The sequence below is a fragment of the Lissotriton helveticus genome, chromosome 2_1, assembly GCF_964261635.1.
Source record: "Lissotriton helveticus chromosome 2_1, aLisHel1.1, whole genome shotgun sequence".
Lineage (NCBI taxonomy): Eukaryota > Metazoa > Chordata > Amphibia > Caudata > Salamandridae > Lissotriton > Lissotriton helveticus.
In genome coordinates this window covers 78,744,831-78,762,571 of record NC_136059.1, presented here as the reverse complement: position 1 = coordinate 78,762,571, position 17,741 = coordinate 78,744,831, and the positions used below count along the sequence as shown (strand labels likewise).

The following is a 17,741-nucleotide window of genomic DNA, read 5'->3' as shown; positions in this document are numbered from 1 at the left end:
TGATGGCGAATCCTGCCACCCATTGGTCGCTGATGGCCCTGAAAGGTCAGACTAAGAGGGTATTAGGCTGCTGCAATGGGAGAAAGGGTGGACTGGTCCACCCGCTGGCTTCCAGACCCACGTCGCTGGGTTCCACGTCCGTGGCCACGCAGAGGATGGGCAGCTTGCGTGGGCCGGTGGATGAACTGGGTCAGACATGGTGTGGTGCCCCTTGACATTATGGAAGAAAGCGAACCGCTGACAACACTTATTACTGTATATAGTCGCTGCATATTCTGTGTAAACTTCAGATATGGTCTTTTTCGGTAGAAAAAATTCGTGAAACCTTGTAAATATTGTCACACTATGTCACTCAACTGTTAGGTTCATGTCACACTTGGGACACTTTGCACAAATTGCTTCCTTTTTTGTATAATTTTGAAATAATTTGTGAATAATACATACATATGTGTTCAAGAAAACCTTTGGTGTTTTTGGTTCCTTTCTCTATGACATCAACATAATCCTCCTATTGCGATTGCACACTAGCATTATATATAAATATATACTATTCCACAGGAACCACTGTTTTCTTGTTATAATTAGTTAGCCTGATTCCGCAGTGAGTAGGGTTCCCTTGTTCTTACCTTTCGACGAAAGGGAAGAAAGGCAAACTGTGGGGGACGGGAGGACACAGCGAGGCCTAAGGATCTGGCCATAGCCCAAGAATCTTCAAAATGCTCAAGCACAGAGTCCGTCTGGTCACCAAAAAGGCAACGGCCATCAAAGAGGATGTCCAGAATGGTTGCCTGGACATACCCCGAAAAACCAGACGTCCTTAGCCAGGCATAGCGCCGAAGGGCTTCAGACGTGGCAGTCAGCGGTGCCCAGTACACAGCGTATTGTAAATTTTGCTGCATCTCTCCCATCCGCCACCACCTGGGAGAGAATGGCCCGGGCCTCCTCCGGACACTGAGGCAGCACCTGCGCAACTGTGTCCCAGACTGTATGGGTATAGTGGCCCAAGAGGCATTCGGTATTCACGGACCGCAGCGCCAAGCTGGATGAAGAGAACATACACTTCTCAAGATGATCCAGCTTCTTGGATTTCCTATCCGGGGGGTGCAGAAGGGAATGCGCCCTCGGAAGAAGAGGTTTTGACCACCAAGCTCTCGGGGCAAGGGTGTTGGGAGAGGAAAAGGGGATCACAGGAGCCGGGAAGTGTCGGTAGGCAATCGTTCGTTCCACAGGAGCCCCTGTGCTGGGCTTGGACCAAGTGCCCAGAAGGACGTACGTGAGGGCTTCAATAAAGGGCAAAAGGGGTTCAGACGAGGTTGCCACCGGTTGAAGCACCTCATAGTGATTCGCAACGTCGCATTGGCTGTCTACATTTATGCAATTTGAGCGGATGTATGTCGTTACAACGCGTTGGGGGGCGCTGGATAGTGAATAGTTTAATTTACTATTCCAACTCCTGTCCCCGTGGACAGTAGGGTAGGTGTGGAGGTTATTCCTGCTGTCACTGTAGGGAGCTTCAGGCCCAAAGCCTCGGGTACCCTACGCACCACCACTGCATAAGAGGCTCCCTCCTCAGAAGCCAAGGTAGAGGGAGAAAGCATGCCAAGGTCTGGGGAGGTATCCAGACCACTGTTGTCACCCAATTCCTCTCTCCAGTCCGACTCATCCAGCTGGTCTGTTAAAGGGTCCAGCGACCCCTCCCAGTCCTCATCACCACCCTCAGGGTGATAGGGAACACCTGGGATGAACAGGGGCACAAAAATAACCTCCGGCGTCGGAATCAACATCGATCCGGCTCCGGGTCCATCTTGAGGATGAGGATGGGAAGGCGTCGGCCAGGGGATGGCGTCGGCCGGGGGACAGCTGGCGCCGGGGAAGGTCGAGTAAGGTTGTCTGGCGTCTATCTGGATCCGTGGGGATCCTGCGGTGCCGGGCCTGAGCCGCCGGCATGTGAAGGCCCAGGGCCCCCAAGTGGCTACATGGTGCCCGAAGACGCACCAGCGGAGTCGTGCTGCCCAAACATGGAATGAAGGGTTTCGTAAAATGCACAAAGCTGGGCAGGGGACTCTCCGGCTCCTGGAAATGGGGGGAGGAGCAAAGTGTCCCTGAATCAGGCACCAGAGACGGATTCTTAGAGCGACGACGCTCCGGTTCCCACGTCGCGCCAGCTGACCGCCAGGGAGAAGACAAAGAGTGATGGTCTTCACCTTCTTCTTGTGCTTCGACTTACCCGATGAGTGTGAAGACTTTGATGAGGTGTGGTGGCTCTGAACCGGTCACAAGACCTTTCCCTCAGACGAGACTGTAAACGACTCAGAGCAGACTGCTGGGCCTCCAAAAGCTTTCAGGACCGCTCACGCAAAGACTTTGGATTCATGGCCCCAACAGTCAGAGCACGACTTCGGGTCATGGTAGCGCTCCATGCACCAGAGGCACACGAGGTGTGGATCAGCTTGTGACAGGAGTCACAAGGCTTGAATCTGGTTTGACGATCAGACATCCGTCGCGCACCAGGAGTCGAAGACTCGAAAAAAAGAAGTCAACAAAAGTCAAAAAAAGTTTAGTCGAAAAATGACTAAGGGGCAAGCTCTCTCCGGGTCTGCTGGCTGCCGTGGAAAAAGAAAGAACTGATGTTTTGACTTTGGAGAATGCGGGCTTGGTGAAATGTTGTGGATCCACACAGATTCCAGAACTTTCCACGACAGAAATGTGTGGAAAATGTTTGTTTTTGATTTTTTTTTACAAATGTTGACGTTTGCAAGGGATTCTGGGTAACAGAACCTGGTGAGAGCCAGTCAAGTCACTCCATCCTCAATTCCCCTGGGTGTCTAGATTTAAAAAATGTATAGGTTTGGTAGGTTTCCTTGGTGCAGGCAGAGTTAGGGTTCAAAATCTACAGCTAGGCACTTTGCAAAAAAGGGTCAGTTTTCACTGTGAAAATGTGGTGTGTCCATGTAGTGTCTTGGGCCATTTCCTGTCGCGGGCACTAGGCCTACCTACAGAAGTGAGGTACCACTTGTTTCGGAAGACTTTGGGGAACGCGAGTTGGGTGGAATTTTCTGGATCCACGGAGATTCCAGAACTTTCCACCACAGAAATGTGAGGGAAATTTGTTTTTTGGACACATTTTTAGGTTTGCAAGGGATTCTGGGTAACAGAACCTTGTGAGAGCCAATCAAGTCACGCCATCCTGGATTCCCTGGGTGTATTGTTTTAAAAAATGTATAGGTTTGCTAGGTTTCCCTATGTGCCGTCAGACCTAGGGTTCAAAATCCACAGCTAGGCACCAAAAGGGTCAGTTTTACTGTAAAAATAAAGTGTGTCCATGTTGCGTTTTGAGCAGTTTCCTGTCGCTGGCACTAGGCCTACCCACACAAGTGAGGTACCATTTTTATGGGAAGACTTAGGGTATAACAGAATTGTAGAGCAACTGTTATTACCTATTGACTTTCGATGCATTTCTGCCTTCCAAATGAAAGACAATGTGTAAAAAAGAAGTCATTTTGAAAAATGACCTATATTTCTCATGCTGGTATGTGTATTCCTAATTTCGAAAATGTGCAAATATTTACTGTTTCTAAACTCTATATTTTTTTCCCATTTCAAAAATACATAGGTGTTTTTCATACCGATTTTTCCATGTAAACATTTTCCCAGAATAACTGCTATATACCCGATACATAATAAAAAACCGTGCAAGTCGCTGCTCAGTTATTGGTTATGGGTTCGTCGGGTTCTTGGTCAACCTACAAGTCCTATACATTCCCACAACCAGAAAGGTGCAGCGGATGTAAGGGTATATTGCTTTCAAACAGCTGTCATAATTAGAAGAAGTTACAGCTGAAAATGTTGACACAAATGGCTGTTTTTTTTCAACTTATTTTCAATTTTTCCTATATTTAACTGTTAGTTTCTATAAAGAAACCTTGAAGGATCTACACAAATTACCCCTTGCTGATTCAGAATTTTTCCACTTTTCTAAAATGTTCAGTTTCCAGGATCCATTATTGCTTTCATACCCATTTCTACCATTAACTGGAAGGAGGTTGAAAGCACAAAAATAGGCTATGTCCAAGAAAAATGCCAAAACTGCGTAAACATTTTTGGTTTTCTGCCAAAAGTCTGTTTGTCCCTGAAAGCTAGGAAGATGGTGATTTCAGCACCACAGCCCCTTTTTGGATACAATTTGCAGGGAAAAAAACAGACGCTTTCATCTGCAGACCTTTTTTCCCATTTTTCCCCCCAAAACAAAATGTTGCTGTATTTTGGCTCATTTCTGGGTCCCCTCCAGGAGGATCCACAAACCGTGGGTACCTTTAGAATCCCCATGATATTGGGAAAAAAGGACACAAATTTGGCCTGGATACCTTATGTGGTCAAAACGTTACAGGGGCCTAAGCGCAAACTACCCCAAATAGCCAAAAAAAAGGCTTAGCACGGGTGGGTGGGGGAAGGCCTAGCAGCTGGAATGTTTGTCGATAATTTGATACAGACTGTTTTGCTCGTTAAACGTCTTTCAATGGCAGAGATAGTTTCTGTATTTGCAGTACACAGCTAAATAACAACCGTTATATAATGCAATGATGTTAGGGTCTGTGGTTTAGATCTTTTCAATAAGGCAATCAACTGAGCACCTCACATATCGGCTTTAAAAAAGCATGAATTGTAGTTAATATGTTTACTATGAAATGTGACCAGTTAATTAACCAATTGCTAATGGATTACAAAACAAAAGCAATTCACATGTTTTTTGTTATGAATAAGTATCCTTTATTGAATATGGTTTTAATACACTTTTCAAGTTTAGTCATACTTAATTCACTAAGTGATTATCATTGTCAAATACTGCCTCTTGTAAGCCAAAAGAGATCAACACTATCAGATCCCACTGTGGGATGGGAGCATAGGGCAGGTGGAGGTTACTGAGCCCCTAACCCCAACTGTGATGGGTTAGGTTGTTTGCCATTGGTGTCCTGCGGTCTGCACAATGAGCCAATTACAACCTTTGCACACTTGACTATCAGGGTTACAAAGGTGAGCAGTCAGATTTCTCAGAGAGGTAGTATGAGTAACAGCGGACTGAATTCTAATGTTGCGGCTTCCCAGGTTGATTGCAGAAGGGTGCTTGGTCTTGGCAGTTGCAGCTTCTGGGCAGGGTCTTCATGGGTGATAGTCTTGAGCAACTGTGGCATCCTACGCAGATCAGAAATTCTGAGGTCAAACAGCAGCATCACTTTCTTTGGGCACCCAGCAGGGTACCAGAAGACAGAATGTTGCTTCTCAATTGTGTAGCTTTGTGCAGTTCACAATGGGAACTGCTCAGGGGGACCGAGAGACCAGGAGCGGCTCCTTCATTAGGGCGGAGGAGCGTCACCCCACTGCTTTCTTCAGTGCGAGAAGCTGGAACATAAAATGATATTTTAAATACCATCTTACGTTTCTGCTTCTCACGCTGTGAGAAAGCAGAAGGGTGTGTCTGGTTGGGGGCAGGCGGGTGGGAGTGGCTTGCCCAATGCTGTGGGCCCTGTTTGGTTGGTCCTCTGGGGCTGACCAAACCAGTCATGCGCACTCTGCATTTTCTAGAGAAAATGGCCTCCCCATAGGCGCTGTCCCCACCAATCACAACGCTGCCATTGCAGCGTTGTGATTGGCTTACAGGAGGGGGGAAGGCTGCCTGCTTCCTGTTCTTGCCGGAGGCAGGAGAGCAGGAAAGCAGCAGGAAAACACAGGACTCGGCCAGGAGTGGAGGCAGCGCGGGTCCCAATAAGATGCGTTTTTTAAAAATTTATAAATCCCCCCCACCTGCGAGCCGCGACTGGCCTAGACTCCACACAACATGGGTCACTCCTGGCTTCGGTCCCACAGTCAGTATCTACTGGGTATTCCTCTCACCGGGATCTTGTTTGGCTTCTCCTCCTGGGCAGCCTCTCCTACCGCATGGCCAGGCACTCTCCTTCGGTTTTGAAGAAAGCAGACTTCTATGTGCTGAGCAGACCCTCAGCTCCTCTGGCAAGAAGTGCACCTTTTAGGTGAGGTCTCGCCACCCTCCCCTCCACCCTCATCCCCCAGGGAGTCTGGCTATCACACAGGCAAAAGCCCTGGTCACACAGCAGTCCAAGTACTCTACAGAACACTCTCTTGCTTTGTCAAAAGGAATGGGAATAAAGAAGGGTATAGGTGGTCCACATGTTCTGGCTCTCAATCAAACTGTGCTTATATAGCACGACTTATCACCCATGAGGGTGCTCAGGCATTGGGCTGAGGGTCTCAGTCGAAGAGCCAGGTCTTGAGTCCCTTCTTAAAGTCAGCCATTGAGAGTGATGTTCGAAGATGGAAGTAAAGATCGTTCCAGGATTTGGCGGGAGAAGGATCATCCTCCGTCTAAGCAGTGGTGCATGCGCGGTGTCAGTGCAAGGGCAAGGTGAGCGGAGCAGAGGTTTCTGGGTGGCTGGTGGAAATTTAGGAGGTGGATCTTGTGTGCTGGTCCTTGGCTGTGGAGGTCTTTGTAGGCATGTGTCATAAGCTTGAAATGGCACCTCTTCTGGATTCTCTAGAAGACACATCCTTTCTGCAAAATAATAGATCTCACTGCCGGTTGCGATAATATTGGTTCCAGAAAGGAGACCCCAAGACAAGGGTAAAATTAAGTGTCCGATCTCTATACCTACTTACATTAGTTTTATTGAGGCAGTAATAAGGGACAGAAAAAAGATCAGGCCCTGACTGGATATGTGCTCACTTTGAACAATAGAAACTGCAGTCCCTACTGTGACACGAACTATAAACCAAATTGCAGTCCTTAGGAAGAACTAACCGCAATCCCCATCCTACCTCACTTTAGTGTCTCGCTCGCCACCATCCAGACGATAGACTTGCACTGGGAAGCTGTATCAATCTTCAATTTTGAGCCAAGCTGGTAAACCAGGGGCTATCCAAAATGGATCCCACTGGTCCCAGAACACAGATTCTCACCTCACACACAATCCTACTACCACATATATGCTGCCTGTGACCATTCGAGATTAGTGTGACTGCACGACCGGGCCAAACAAAAAGTTAGCGTTTAGGTTCCACATGCAGTGAGGCAATGGGTACACACCAATTCATTGTTCAGGGACATTCCCATCCAACTGACACAAATCAAATGTTTAAGGGATGTGAAGCAATAGCTGGAAAACAGTAGGCTAGTTTATCAATGGGGTTCTCTATATGTAAACATGCTGTAAACATGAGTTTCTGTCATTGCATGACACCGGTTTTCGCCTACGACTAATCTAGCCTTCATTACTGAATTTCTTTTACACTACAAAAATACAGTAAGGAAAACATAAGCATAAAAAATTATCATTAACTGCATTGCAAGACAATATTTGAATCACTAAGGGTCAAAGACTACGAAAGTTTGAAATCAGCAAAAAAGAACCGTCTTCAACACACTATTATTAAATCGTCGTTCTTGCTTATGAAAGATACTGCACTGGCTGCTTAAAAATTAACTGGAATCTGCAAAAGCCAACACGCTCCAATAAAACCATGCAAGACTCAAACAACTCCAACGGAAATATTATGAAGCATAAATTATGCACTACATCAGAGTAATTTAAAGGCCTAAACAAACTTAAATTGTTTTTCTAATTAAATGCTTAATAAGTGAAGTTAAAGAAAAAGCAGTGGAAAGTGAAGCAGCGTGGTAGGCGTGCTGTGCTCATAAGTGTCGGGGTGCAAGGTGTCATTAAGGTAACATACTACTTGTACAGTGAAAACAGGGATTGAGGCACCTAAAGGGCCAAGAATTTAGTTTAAAGACCTTTTTCTCTCGTAACGTAAATGTAGGAGAGTAGGGTCTGCAATCCTATGATCACCCAGATTTTTGCTTTTTTGCTGCACTGGTTTAGGACTTTCCCTGGCTGTGGGCCTGCTAATCAGACCCACAGCCTAGCTGTTCTCTCTATCCAAATTGTACTTAGGTACTGAATTGGCACTGGGCCCTCTCCAAGTCCCTGTACCCAGGGCTGAGGTGCACCCAGAAGTCTCCCAGGGGCTGAAGCATGTATTGTGCCACCCCTGGATTGACTAACTAAAACTGACACAACTGGCTGCACGACAGCTGGGGCAAGGTGGTGTACTCACCCTTTGCTTTAGATATAGTATACCTATATCTAACCCTAAAATGGACACATAGATCTCCTATCAGTCACTCCTATGGCAGGCCTTAACAATCCTGAAGGCAGAGTGCTTGGAATCGTGTGAGATGGTGCTCTGGCATGAGCTGAGCCTGTCTGCGGCTTTCGGGATCCATCCCTTAGCCGTTTCCATGATATCGCATACCATATACTCTTAAGTGCATTATAATCCTCGCGGTTATGTGCCAACTCTGGTATCGCTTTATCAAAACATGTCGAGTAAGGTGTCATACGAATTGGAATACTAACCCCTCGCCAATTCTGGCGACGGGGTTAGCATTCCACCCTTCTAGAGGGACACGACATGTATGTAACCCCTAACCCCGGTTAAAGTCAGACAGAGCCTTAGCATCCACAAAATGGATGCTGCCACCGAGACACAAGTCTGCCCTCCTGCTGCTGGGAGTCCTCCCAGAGCAGGAGATAGGGACAAAGGGTTTCCTGCCAGGGGCGGTGCCAGCACCGTCCCAGACAGGGTTTTGTGTATTGTAGGTAGGCAGGGCTTTAGAGGAAGGTGACTGCACGTGGCACCCCGGTGCTCACTGTGCATAGGCTGGCTGGAACCAGTTCCAGGGTCACTCCAGACCCTGTGCTGGGGAAAAGCCCGCCAAGGAAGTGGGTGTAACCACCCCCCTCCTAGTCCCACCCATAGGGGGGGACTTAGTCGCGTGCCAGCCCCCTTTTACAGGATAAAGGTAGGAACTGGCCCCCTTCCAAATTAGATCATCTTTGAATCCTGAAACTACTTTCTGCGAAAGGAACTCAAGACTTCTTCCTAAGATTTCTCCCTTGTGACTAAGGAGTAGTCACCCTGCACCCGCAGGCACCATCTAAGAACACTGCGGTCTGCTGCAAGTCCTTCCTCCGGAATCCGACTGCCCAGCTCGACGAGAACCAGCTTCCCTGGCACCTCTGACCTCTACCTGCATCATCAGTCACGCTGAGATTCGTGGGTGTGACGAGACCTCGAGGGACCGGCCATCTTCAAGACTGCACGACTTCTGAACAACAAGCCCGCCGAGTGAATTCCTGGTGAGTGCTTTGGGGTCCGAGAAGCCCCCACCCTGAGCAGCTCCAGCACCGAAGAGCAGCCCCCCAGCATCTCCACGATCTGCGTGGGGCCCTTCTGCTTTTTACTGCTCACCGCGTTGTTTGGCTACTAGCCCGCTGGCTTGTGGCCTTCCTGACGACGCCCGACGACATTTCTGCTGCTGGTCTGGTTGCTCCAGACTGGCCCTTGCTTCCCTCCATCGGAGAAGTACCCTGGACCCTCCTGGTCCACCCAAGACGCCATTTTAGGTCCACCGCGTGGGCCTTGCATTTGCCAAGACTTGTTGCCCAATCCTGGGTCCAGCGACGTCGACAGCAAGAACCTTCGTGGGACAGCTCGCACCTCCATCCTGGTCGCCGACAACGCCTCCTGGTCCGAGAGACTGCAGAGCCCAGCAGCGCCCACTCACCTGACTGCGGTGACTTCGCCCGGTGCCATCCTGGTGCCCACTTAATCACTGGCTAGTGATTCAAGAACTTGGTCCCCTCTGCTTTCAGGTTTTCTTCTTCCTTGATCCAGGCTTGGATCCATCGAACTTTTCTTCACTGGTCGCCTGCCAGCAACTTCTTCCTTCCAGGCTCCCGGTCCGGCAACGAGATCCCCGACGTCTTTTCAGACCTATGCAGCTGCAGCCCCTGGGCTAGGTAACTTCGGCACTTCGGTGTCCCAGCATAGCCTCACTATCCTAGGGTCAGGATCCACTGTCGTTTTCTTCCTACCAGGTCGGGTTCGCCCGTGAACACTAACTTTGCCTTTACTAGCCTCCATAGACTTTGTCCCGCATCCCGCGTGAGAGTGCACACTCTGCACCCGAGTCCCCTGGGTCTCCTAGTAGTAATCTAACGATTCCCTAGTCCAGTCCTAGCGATTCCAAAGCCTATTAGAACCGTTACTTACCTGCTAGTAATTCGCATTCCACTTTTAAAGTATATGGTTTTTCGTGCCCCTCGGGCATTTGTGTATAACGTGCTAACTTAAGTATTTTCGTAAGAGTTTTGTTGTGTGCCTAGCACCCTGTCCTCATAAAGAGTACAGGGTTGTTGTGATTCTAATAAATACACTGTTTATTTTCATAACACTTGTGTGGTGTCCTTTCACTGGGTGTTCAAGGGGTAATGTGATGGTAAAACAGCTGGCTTAACACGCCCTCTAGAGTCTTAGCCTTAGACTGCTCGTATCCATGCTACTAGGATAGCTGGTCTATAAGGTTGACTTACAACCAATCATCAATAAGGGTTGTTTGGACTGATATATAGTGATCACTAGAATAGTGAGCACTGCACATCAGGAAATTTAGGAGGTGGATCTTGTGTGCTGGTCCTTGGCTGTGGAGGTCTTTGTAGGCATGTGTCATAAGCTTGAAATGGCACCTCTTCTGGATTCTCTAGAAGACACATCCTTTCTGCAAAATAATAGATCTCACTGCCGGTTGCGATAATATTGGTTCCAGAAAGGAGACCCCAAGACAAGGGTAAAATTAAGTGTCCGATCTCTATACCTACTTACATTAGTTTTATTGAGGCAGTAATAAGGGACAGAAAAAAGATCAGGCCCTGACTGGATATGTGCTCACTTTGAACAATAGAAACTGCAGTCCCTACTGTGACACGAACTATAAACCAAATTGCAGTCCTTAGGAAGAACTAACCGCAATCCCCATCCTACCTCACTTTAGTGTCTCGCTCGCCACCATCCAGACGATAGACTTGCACTGGGAAGCTGTATCAATCTTCAATTTTGAGCCAAGCTGGTAAACCAGGGGCTATCCAAAATGGATCCCACTGGTCCCAGAACACAGATTCTCACCTCACACACAATCCTACTACCACATATATGCTGCCTGTGACCATTCGAGATTAGTGTGACTGCACGACCGGGCCAAACAAAAAGTTAGCGTTTAGGTTCCACATGCAGTGAGGCAATGGGTACACACCAATTCATTGTTCAGGGACATTCCCATCCAACTGACACAAATCAAATGTTTAAGGGATGTGAAGCAATAGCTGGAAAACAGTAGGCTAGTTTATCAATGGGGTTCTCTATATGTAAACATGCTGTAAACATGAGTTTCTGTCATTGCATGACACCGGTTTTCGCCTACGACTAATCTAGCCTTCATTACTGAATTTCTTTTACACTACAAAAATACAGTAAGGAAAACATAAGCATAAAAAATTATCATTAACTGCATTGCAAGACAATATTTGAATCACTAAGGGTCAAAGACTACGAAAGTTTGAAATCAGCAAAAAAGAACCGTCTTCAACACACTATTATTAAATCGTCGTTCTTGCTTATGAAAGATACTGCACTGGCTGCTTAAAAATTAACTGGAATCTGCAAAAGCCAACACGCTCCAATAAAACCATGCAAGACTCAAACAACTCCAACGGAAATATTATGAAGCATAAATTATGCACTACATCAGAGTAATTTAAAGGCCTAAACAAACTTAAATTGTTTTTCTAATTAAATGCTTAATAAGTGAAGTTAAAGAAAAAGCAGTGGAAAGTGAAGCAGCGTGGTAGGCGTGCTGTGCTCATAAGTGTCGGGGTGCAAGGTGTCATTAAGGTAACATACTACTTGTACAGTGAAAACAGGGATTGAGGCACCTAAAGGGCCAAGAATTTAGTTTAAAGACCTTTTTCTCTCGTAACGTAAACGATATACTTTTAGAATGCAAACGTCAAATATACTGCACAGCCATATTTCCATGATAGTGGCAAATTAACAAAACATACTCATCAGACGCCTTAATTTGAGACTGGAAGCAAGTTTTTTTTGGTAGTTCTTTAGAATTTCGACACTGAGAAAATAATGTACAGAATTTTTTAAAGAGACAAAACAGGACAAAGAATTATTTATTGCTAAAGCAGAAAAAAACAGAACTTCAGGAGTGACAATATATTAGGGCTTTAAAACGTTATGACTTGTAAAGTTAGAAGATCTACCACTTAACTGCTATTAAAATAGTTGTCTTTGAGAAATAATTGACCTAAAGTGTTTAACACAGATAAGCAAACTTCGTAGCATCACACAAATCATTCCAATCTGCCTCAGATTTATAAAACATATACGAGAATATTTATTAAACCCATTAACACAAAGCTGACAAAATATTCTGCCAGCTTGACAGTTTTCAAAATTAAAAAAATATATATACTTTTTTGGGCAATTAATTCTAACGATTTACACTAAAAATAAAATAAATATGCTCAGTTGGCGGTAAAAAATGACACATGCAAAAAGCAAATGTGCACTGATTGAACATGAAAGTACAGTTATACTGATGGACAGGCGATAAAGGTGAAGGGCATGGGATATTTAAATTTGCAGTGATGCTCTTACCAACCATTAAAATATTGGCAAAATCAACCGTGAGTCACGTACCCAACCCTCCAAAAAGTTAGATTAATTGCAAGCAGTATTGGCTATATCAAAGGAATAGAGCTGAATTAAAATTGGAAACGGGTTGCTGGCTGCTCTAGGAGGAGCAAGTCGTCATATACATTAATATCAGCATCAATTTATTTTTCGGTTAAGTGCAACTAACTAAACAAAAGTCCACTATAAACTGCAAAATCTAAATCTTTTGTATGCCCCCTACAATTCCCAAGCGTTAGCTGCTAACAAAAAAAAGTATCATGGGGGCGATCTCTGCATAACTAATCCTTATGTTCTGAGGACCTGTTTAGTGTCTGTTTTCAGAGCTGGCTAAGCAATCTGTTCCTATATTGGAAAAGCCAACCCCTAAAGTGCAATGCTTATCACTTGGCATCTCGTATGTCATTCACTTCTAACCGCCACAGCATCATCCTGCCTCCCTACTCTTATCCAGGTATCTCACAAAGGTCCCAAAGCAATGGCTTCAATAGCATGGAAATAGAGGTCTCTAGGGAGAATCATCAAGCAGCCGTCTGATCTTCTGCAAGCCCCCTCCCCAGCTGTTCCTCCCCCCAAGCAGCCCCCTTCGCTCTTTCCTTAAGACCTGATGGTCTTCAGTCACACATCTTAAAAGAAAAACAAAAAACTAAAAAACAAAGCCTTACTTGTCTCAAGTCGATGAAGGCCAACTGCAGCGTGTCCCCTTGGAACCCAGGCACTGGCCCGGATCTGGCAAACCCTGTGGGAAAGAACAGAGGATGAAAAGCATCGTTAACTAACCATGGACAGGGAGATTGGCAGACGGATGACAGGGAGGACAAGAGAGGCTGCGAGCGAGGAGGACCACACTTCTAAAGGAGTCAGGTCTCCCTCCAGTCAGCTTCTTTGTCTGCCCTTCAAAATTTGTATCATCAAAACACCATTAATTCCACCATCCTGACAGGAAGGAAACTGTACTAATTCGACCTGAAATGTATTCCCATGGGTCGCACTGCGTTTCGGAGTATTTGTTTTTGAATGGGCAAACAACTCTCCAGAAAAGGAAAGGTGGGGGTAATGGAGGAATGAGTAAGAAAAAATGGTTCCCTACCTAACACCCCCCCACCCCCTCAACACATTCCCCTATTCAAACAATAAAATGTTCAGCTGTGAAACCCTTTTCAGTTCGGAAAGCTTTTTAGATTTGGGGCTGCTTAAGGAATTTTATAATTTCACGCCTGCCACCTTACCCCAGAGACATTTATCAAAAATATTTTCCCCGCCGCATCATTAATTAAATGCACGCAGAATATTTGCATCTTCTGATACGCTGCATCACTTGCAAGCTAAGCTGGCATCCCTTAAGTGAAGCAAGCACAGCCGATGCATTCTCTAAAGGCTTCATTGTTTGTAAATGGGCTTGTATCTAAAGATACCCCAAGAGCTTAAATGTAAAAGTGGCAAAATAGAGTAGGGGAGAAGGAGAGAGACACAGAGCTAATCTTTGAGACAACCATAAGGTTAGCTGAACGCATTTTTGTTTTTAATGTATTGCTCTTAGGTGTTAATAGTCAACCAAATAACCGCTCTGAGATGGCTTCATGCATTGTTGGGCAGAAGGACGGCTTTTCAGACCGAAATCTGGATTATATTCACTGAGTTGTGAAACTGCAAAGAATACAGGATGTTGGCTGTAACAATAGTAACTTCGGTACACCTTTAATTTTAGCACGAGTCAACATGATTGAAAATGGAACTTCTTTCCCTTTCATCACACGAGTTTGTTCTCTAATCGTGACAGATGTGGCTGTCGGAATCAGGGTTTTTTCAGAACCCTTGACACTGTTACAGGGGTTTTGAGTTATTTCTCCTAGATAATTAATATAAAATGTGTAACTTCTTCCGCATTTCATCACATAAGTTTGTTATCTAATCATCACAGAGGTTCCTGTCAAAATCAGGTTTTTCTTCAGAATTTTTGATAGTGTTCTAGGGGTTTTGATTTATTTCTCCTACATAATTAATGAAAAATGTAGTAAGTCAGCATCCAATCCAAAATGATAACTTCCCATTAGCATGCAGCTTCAACACGTAGTGTACTATAGCTCAAGCAAAGAGTACAATTTCTGTAACATTAAAACATGCTTTGTTGACATCCGCCATTGATTTTTGCGGATTAGCTCTGCTTACATGAATATGCACATGCTACAGAGTACCCTTTGACAAGGTTTTGTAAAAAAAAAAAAAATCTGTAATGAGCAATGTAAATGTATACATCTGACGGGTTCATGTTACTACAATAACTAAGTTAAAATGAAGAGAAAAATCTATCGGATTTTCAATTTTACAAATCATTTAACATTACTGTTTTATTTTTTACATTCATTTGATTCAATAGTTAAAGGGAGTACAAGCTACGCCGCTGGTGTCATAACTGTATAAAATTGTCTTGGCTAGTAAAACAATCAACTTAAAAATATAGTATTCAATATATATATTTAATATATAGTATTTAAACAAACTGAGTAATTTTTAAAATATTGAAAGTCACTGGAATACTTTAAAATATTGCAAATACATTTTAGGTAACACAGAACCAAGATATAAGTTTACTTTTAAACCGTGATTGCTGGCACAAACCAGTATGATGTTCTTGCAATCCAGTGGGAAATATTGTCCCATATTAGGAGAAGAACTGAAGAAAGAATAATACATAAAAACAAAACCTCCAAATGTCTCTGTCTTTAGATTACTGTATATAGCCAGATAGCACCGGCTTGTTTTATGAAGGAAGAAAAGTGAAGTACAGCTAGGAAGAAACCATTTTAGGCAAATTCATAATAATTAACTCAATATGCTTAACTCTTACATTTGCTCAAAAAAAGGGCCCAAAACATTTGTGACGATAAATAAAAGACCCTAATTCGGTGGGATTTTACCCACACAACTACGATTTGTACAGGCAGAAACTCGGCAAGTATGATGGAATGTCTGTGTGACCACCCCTAGTATTCTTAGGGGGGCGTGTATATAAAATAAATAAGAAGATAAATAAAGATGTTTAACACCCTCAAACAAGTTTGCAGCTATTCGCTACCAATTTGGGGGCAGATCCCACTAAAAACGCGTTTGACAAGGGCAGGAATATTTGCATTTGAAGGTGGGTATCAGAAAGGAATACAACTGAAATGGATACTGATATAGAGAAAGGGAGAACAAGGGAAACCATGAGATTTTGAAGTACAACAGCCATTTTGCATCACATTTCTGCATGTACAAAAATACACCTTTTACATTTCTGTTAACCAATGTAAGAAGTGAGTCTGCAGCAGTAGCAGATTTTCAGGGGTACTCCTGACATTTTAGGAATTCCTAAAATGTCTGAAATGTCCTCAAATGATAACCTACTGGAGAAAATATTACAACTGTATAAATAAAACGTTTTGTGAACTAGGAGCAGAAAGTAAAAAACTCACAGCCCTTGAATTTAGGAGTGACTTAAATCCGTACATTATACACCATTTCTACGGTATGCACAAATGCGTATATAGCACACAAGTAAATTGGAAAAAAATGTATGAAAAGTAAAAATATCAATTTTAGTACTGTATAGCATCACTTTGGCGAATATAAAAATAAATACAGAATGAAAAAGAGAAATGCAAGAGTTTTTTTAAATTTATTAGATAACAAGCTACAACATTTTAGGCGGGTTTAAAAAAAGCAGCAATACGACCACTGTTGCCAGAGTTTTCAACTTTTGAACCAGGTTCCGGTGTTCTTTCCCAATCCATTTATACAGTGTCACTGGCTGCCAGATTTCACTAACCAGCAACAGGGCAAGTTGACGGGACTGTCAACCCTTCCTTGGAGGAGAAAAGAAGAGTGCTGTTTGCAGCTGCTAGAGCCCCTTAGCAGCATGTAGTCAAGCTGAAAGGTTTGAGAGGCTTGTGTTCAGGCCAGAAATGTAATGTTGGAGCTTGCCTTCAGGCCAGGGCCACCCGTGGTAGGTTGAAAAGGGCCACCAACCTCTGTTCCAAGACATTTCACGGATGAAACTGTTGAGAAACACTCGGGGCTAAACCTCTCACGAGAAAGTAAGCCAAGAGGAGGGCTAGCTAAGAACATCACTTAAGAAAATGGAGCATTCGTTGAAAGGAGTAAAGGAATATTGGACGAACAAAAGAATGATATTTCAATAGCAAACGAAGAACAAATAGAAATGCTTTAAATTATGGCAAAGACCTTATTCACATATATTCTTCTGTGAGTCGGTGCAAATTCCCTCCGAGGTCGGTTAACTAAACACCATAACCTGGTAATCCTAACATCTGTTACCTGCAGTCCTTCTTAGCGGCACACGTGCAGCTACATATGGAAAAAGAGGTTTGTGAATAACGGCAGTTTTTTATGTTTAATTTTTTTAACATCTTAGATTGGGCAAGTGCAACCACTTTCCTGCATAAGAGAAGAGATTGATTGACTGGAACATTCATTTTACTGTTTTAGGAAAGATGCACAATTTTCTTACACAGCAGTGAAAATAAAATGTAAGGACGTGCAAAATCTTTCGAATTCACACATTCTGATTGAAAGGGCAGTGGTGCAATGACAAGAGAAAACAAAGCTTTTTAAAACTGAAAACCATTATGTGCAATGCATATTTGTTTCTTCCAACACGAATCTGGTCCATTTCGAAATCTTTTGCATGGTTCCATCGAATATTGAGTTAATTTAAAAACGCATCACACCCTTAAGAGGTTTAATTTATAGAATGGACTACAAAAAAGCTAAATCTTCCTTTTGTTACATTTCTCAAGAACTCCATTCCATAGACATGTTCACGTTTCCGGGATCTCACGGTGCATGTTCCATAAGCAGTTATCCCAAAGGAGGTCTTGTTCTCCCAATGTTTCACCAAACTCTTATTAGAAAGTGTATGGCCTTTAAGCTATGACTTTTATCCTTTTTGTTAGTGGTTTGATAACCTATTTGAGTTGTTTTGCTGGTACGAAAGTCTACTCATTTATGGTGGTTGCCGGATAACTTGCATGACATACAGGGAAATAAACTATATATATTTATTATATATAATGTAACTGTGTTATATGATTCTATATTTCCTTTGAGGTGTTCTGATTACATAA

General features: G+C 44.0%; 1 protein-coding gene across 2 annotated transcripts in view; it reads right to left on the bottom strand.

The window, feature by feature from the left end:
- The window catches only part of EXOC6B (exocyst complex component 6B), a 1,580,787-nt gene that overhangs the window by 500,829 nt on the left and 1,062,217 nt on the right, over positions 1-17,741 (bottom strand). For both annotated transcript variants that reach the window (XM_078674493.1, XM_078674492.1), the window contains one exon: positions 13,281-13,354. In XM_078674493.1, the coding sequence (XP_078530619.1) occupies positions 13,281-13,354 (74 nt within the window). The remainder of the gene's footprint in view (positions 1-13,280; positions 13,355-17,741) is intronic.